Source organism: Dothidotthia symphoricarpi (assembly GCF_010015815.1).
Source record: "Dothidotthia symphoricarpi CBS 119687 unplaced genomic scaffold P153scaffold_12, whole genome shotgun sequence".
Lineage (NCBI taxonomy): Eukaryota > Fungi > Ascomycota > Dothideomycetes > Pleosporales > Dothidotthiaceae > Dothidotthia > Dothidotthia symphoricarpi.
The window spans coordinates 39,215-44,976 of NW_022985019.1; the positions used below are offsets into that span (position 1 = coordinate 39,215).

Sequence of the window (5,762 nt, forward strand, 5' to 3'; positions counted from 1 at the left end):
TTTAGCTTACTAGCTAACTCCTCTAGCTTACTAACTAACTTCTCTAGCTTACTAGCTAACTCTTTTAGCTTACTAGCTAACTCTTTTAGCTTACTAGTAGGCTCTTCTAGCTTACTAGTAGGCTTTTCCTATATAATCTAGATAGTTTTAATCTTTTTATCTAGGTTACTAGCCGCTATTACACTAAAGCCCTTCTAGGCTATATACTTATCTTATAGTAAGTATACGTATACAAACGTAAGCTTTAAGCCCCTATTACCTCTAAGTAAGAACTTATTAACACTTTTTTTTATTACCTTAGATAGGCTATATAAGAATAGATATAGTTCTATAAAAGAGACTATAATTAGCTTTCTATAGCCTAGAGTACTAAAGTAGGAACTAAGAGTTTTTCTAAGCTTAGAGAAGCTAAGGTAGGTAGTAAGTATAAGAATAATTAGGTAATAGCCCTGCTATAATAGCTAAGACTAGAAGTAGGCTTCTTAGATATACTTTTAAAACTAGCCTAGGGCTTTATAGTAGGTAGAGCCCTTATTATAGTTACCTAGGCTATACTTTTACTTTATATAACGTACCTTAGCTATATTATAGTTAGAGTTACTAGGTTACTAAGGCCCTATATCCTTTATACTTTGTTCTGTAAAATCCTAGAGAGTTATTTCTATCTTAACTAGCTTTATATAGGTAATAAAGGTTTAGAAGTGTACCTAGGCTATACTCTTATTAACTACGCTAGTAATATAGTTAAGGTAGGTATAGAACTTATCTAACGCTTTAGAAGAACTAGGAGAAGAAGAAGCTTTATCCTACTTTCTTTATAAGGCTTATATATAGCTTCTAGAGTTCTTATAGGCGTAGTCTTATATATATAAGATCTGCTGTAGAGCCTATAAAGTAATAAGGCTACGTAGCTAGGCTTATACTTTCTTTATAGGATCTAGCAGCTTTATATATATAGGTAGTAGTAGTAAATTACTAAAACTACTAGAGCTTAACCCTACTTATAATTCTAGCTAGCCTTAGTTTTACCTAGGATAGGTAGTATTAGAGGAATCTATATACTAACGCTTCCTAGTAAGTATCTCTGCCTTAACTATAGTAACCTTAGCAGTAACTTCTATAACCTTAGTAGTAACCTCTATAACCTCTTTCTTCTCTTCTTCTTCTTCCTTAATAGTAGCTACTTCTGTAGCTACTTTTATAGCTACTTCTTTCTTTACTTCTTCCTTTACTATAGCTACTTCTGTAATAACTTCTACAGCTACTTCTTTCTTAACTATAGCTACTTCTATAGTTACTTTAGCCTTAGCTTCTTTCTTAACTATAATAACTTCCTACTTAATAGTAGTAACTTCTTAACTATCTTTTTTCTCTATAGTAGAGATATTTACTACTGTATTTTTTTCTTTTTTTTCTTTTTTTTCTTCTTTCTCTTCTTTTTTTTCTCTTACTACTTTTTCTTCTTATTATATAGTAGTTTTATCTAGAATAGTAGTTATTACTTTAAAGAGCTACTTTTCTAATCTCTTTTCTTTTAGCTCTTCTATCTCCTTTCTCTACTCTTTTATTTCCTTTCTCTACTCTTCTATCTTTTCTTTCTACTTTTTTGCCTACTCTTTTACCTACTCTACCTACTCCTCTATCTTCTCTTTTTCTACTTCTAATTTTAGGAGTAGTATATATTTTATAATTTAACTTTATCTTATTACTATAACAGCCTTATTATTATTTTTACTTTTTATATTAGTATTCTTATTACTACTTTCCTTGCTAGCTTTTTCTTTTATAGGCATCTTTAAATTTATTTTAATAATAACTCTTACTATACTATACTAGAGGGTAGTAGGCAGCTACTTATTATTAAATACTAAGGAGGCACTTATAATCTTAACTAATTTACCTACATTAGATATAGTCTAGTAGGGGCAAGGTAAGCTTCTATATCTAAAGTTATTAACTATTACTACCTTACTAGGGTAGATTAGCCTTAGTAGAGTTTTAGGAGAAGTAACTTAGTTATTAAGGAATACTTCTTCTAGAAGGTATTACTTTAGAGTAAAAAGAAGCTTATTAAGCTAGCTGTATTAGTAAATCTACTATAGTGCTAGTTCTAGATTATAGGCTATAAACAGTTAGTTACTATAGGCTAGTAAAGAAAGGCTATAGTATTTTACTAGCTTAGTAAAGTAGAACTAGTATATTATAAACTTAGTATTATATTATTTATCTAAGTAGAGAGAAGTATAGGTAAAGTAGCTAATATAGTTCTAATTAACTTTATAAGAAGTTATAACTAGGCTACAAAGCTAGGTTAAAGAAGTTATAGTAAAAGGTATAGATAGATAGAGAGTAAGTAGAAGTTATAGTAGACTATTAATTTTATTAGAAAAAGGTAGGTTATTAAGAGAATCTAGAATTTAGGTAGAAGTAGAGCTGTAGCTCTATTTAATAAGTAAGGTAATATAACGTGTTATCTTCTTATCTTACTTACTAAGAAATTAATAGAAGAAATATACTACTTTAAACCTAAAGTAGTTAGTATTTTATATATAGTTTTAAAGAAGGTTAGAAGAAGGCGTAGATTACTAGTGTCTTACTAAATAATGTTATATTACTCTTATTACTTTAAAGTAGCTAGAAAGAAGTTAAAGCTAGGAAATAATATATAGCCTATATAGGTTTAGATAGGCTAATTAGCTGTATAAATTCTATTATAAGGTGTATAGATATTAGCTCTATTTATATAATTTTTTAAAGAGATTTCTATTCTTATACTAGTATATAATATATACTTATAATAAGAGAAGCCTACGCTAGAGTAGCTATAGAATTCTATTATATATCTTCCTAAATTAAGGCGCCTATTTTATAAGATATAGAAATCTAGTAACCTTTTTAAGAAAGAACTTCTGTAGGCTTAGGAGTAGTAGAAGCCTTCTTATTATCTCTACCTTAGGGTTGTTTATTATAGCTGTTATAGAAATAGCCCTAAGAGGACTTTACTTTTTAAACTAAGATTCTAGCTTAAGAAAAAGCTCTAGAGTAGCCTAAATATAAGAGTAATAGCTATAATAATAAATAAAATGCTATAGTAAATCCTTCTCTTTAATAATAGTACTATTAAGAAATAAGGTTATAACTCTATATAGATTAAGAGCTACCTTATTAAAGGCTTTTTATTATTTTTTATTTAGTTTATATATAAAGCTAATAGTATAGACTACTCTCTAGGTATTTATATATTAACGTATCTATGCATTGCTACTAGAGTAGGCATACTTAACGTTATTCTAAAGGGTATACGTAGGTAGATTAGCTTTAGAGCTTTCTCTTATTAAGATTACTCTTTTTAAGATAGAAAGGAAGCTAGTAACCTCTCTTATCTATAAGTTTACTACTACACTAATTTTTATCTATATCTATCTTATAATATTAAATACGTGTATAGCTTACTAGCCTACCTTAGGAAGTAGTTCTAGAGAGCTAAACGTAGTACTACGTATATAATTATTTATAATTAACTCTAAATACCTTAACTACTTAAAAAGAGTAGAAAGAAAGGCCTATATAGCTACAGCCTTATTATTATCTTTAAATACTATAGTAGTTTAATAGATTTAGGATAGGCCTAGGCACTAGAAGTAAAGAATAGCTAGGATAAGGTTACTAAATATAAAGGAGTTTATTCTTATAGAAAAGTTATACTAGAAGAGTCTTATAATCCTTAGAGTATCTTAGTCTATAAGGAATTTAGTTATACTTATATAGAGAGATTTCTAAGCGTATAGTCTATCCTTTAGTAAATGCTATAGCCTAGTAGCTGTTAAGTAAGTAATCTTCTAGATAGGAAGAATAACCTTAAATATATAGGCCTTATAGCTATTTATACTGTCTAGGCTATTATATCTATCTAGGAGATATTTCTAAGTTTCTTAGTACAGCTTATGTATAAGATAGTGTATTACTAGTATCTATACACTCTTGTGTCCTAGCAAGTCTATACTACCTATAAATATAAGATTAACCTCTAATTAAATAAAAGTAATCTTTTCCTATAATAGTATATTAGTAAATACTCTAAAGAAATAGTAGATAGCTAACTAACTACTTATAGTGTATATATTAGGATACTTTACTAATTGCAAAGATAGCTTAGAGCTAAACTAGTTATTAGCTAGATATAGAATAGAGCTAAGATTTAAAAAAGGTAATCTTTACCTAGGTAAACTATAACTGCTTCTAAGATCTAGCGTAAATCTTATAGGCGTTTAAGGAGAAATATATACTTAGGAAGGAACTAGCTTTAGTAGGCTTAAAGGAGCCTTATAACTTTTATTTATCTAGGCTTATTCTTAAGAAGGTATACCTAACTATAGAGTTATAGTTATTTACCTCCTTTAGGTTAGAGTATAACGTTTCTAAGAAGTAGAATAATTTCTAGCTTAGAACTATTTTTTGTGTTAGGCTAGTAGAGTCCTAGAAGGCCTATAGCTTAGTATTTATTATATTAGTAGAGGTATATATTACTAATCTTTATAAGTTAAACTAAGAGAGCTTATTTAAAGTGCAGTAGTTATAGAGGAAGGTTTCTGTTTATAAGGACTTAAAAAAGCTACTAGTAAAGATTTAGGTTAGCTGCTCTTATACTAAAGTTATAATTATAGAATTCCTTATTCTATATATTATTATCTTTTATAGTTATCCTTAGTTATAGGGATAGAAGAATTAGTATCTTTATCTATACTATTACTCTAGTATATAAGATTAATATTAATATTAGACTCTTTTAGTTAAGACTAATTAGAGCCTAAGTAGTTACTAGAGAAATTGTTATCTAACTAGTCTAAAAAGAGAGAGCCCTCTTAAAAAGAATAAAGAGTTAAGGATAAGAGAAGCTAGGTCTAGAAGATAATAGTAAGTAACTAGTATAAAACTTAGGGCTAGACTAACCTTTTAACTTTATAGAGTAACACTATTTATACTTCTAAAGAAATCTGCTATTAATATAGAGTAGCGTAAAGATAAAGTAAGGAGAGAAGCTTTCTCTATAATAGTAAATAGAGACAGGTTAGCTATAGTTAAAATAGTAATAATAAGGAAAATAAAAAGAGAACACAGAAAGTTAAATAAACTTATTATATATAGGTATAGTCTACTAAGTAATACTTATATTAGTAAATTAGCTTTTAATTATTTGCTTTAGTTTATTTATTATAGTTTACAAAATAAACAAAGAATATTAATAAATAGATATAAGTTAAAAGACAAGTTATAATAGTTAAGAAAGAAATACTACTATATAACTATATTACTGTTAATTATAGACTTATAATATATAGTTAAAGATAAGAAGATTGTAATCTAGGCTTTTAGAGTATTATAAGTAATATTTAAAGTTAATTAATAATTAATAAACTATTATATTTTAATCTTCTAGTTTAGAGGTTAGTATAAAATAATCCTACTAGAGCTTTATCTAATATAGTTATTATATTATATAAAGAATAATATTTAAAGAAGTAACTTTAAGGTTATCTTATATTCTTTAAAATCTATATAGATCTAGATATTAATACTCTTATAAAACTAGTAATATTTTAATAAAGATATTATAAAAGAAGTTAGACTAAGTTATAGGTAAATAAAACAGTTTAATATACTATTTAGGAAGTACATAGGTTTGTTTAGATAGGTAGATAATATATAAGATTAAGTAATTATATAGTTAGTGTATAGTTACTAGAAACACTTACTAGTAACTA

The 5,762-nt window shown here is 27.0% G+C and overlaps 1 protein-coding gene across 1 annotated transcript; it reads right to left on the bottom strand.

Annotated features, from left to right (window-relative positions):
• Positions 1-436: 436 nt before the first annotated feature.
• P153DRAFT_357633 (uncharacterized protein) lies at positions 437-1,793 on the bottom strand (the record flags this gene model as incomplete). The annotated part of the gene is made up of 7 exons (XM_033666746.1): positions 437-505; positions 576-580; positions 924-944; positions 1,067-1,288; positions 1,452-1,459; positions 1,636-1,660; positions 1,736-1,793. The coding sequence occupies 7 exons, from the start codon at positions 1,791-1,793 to the stop codon at positions 437-439; spliced, it is 408 nt and encodes a 135-aa protein (XP_033522645.1).
• Between the last annotated feature and the right edge of the window lie 3,969 nt (positions 1,794-5,762).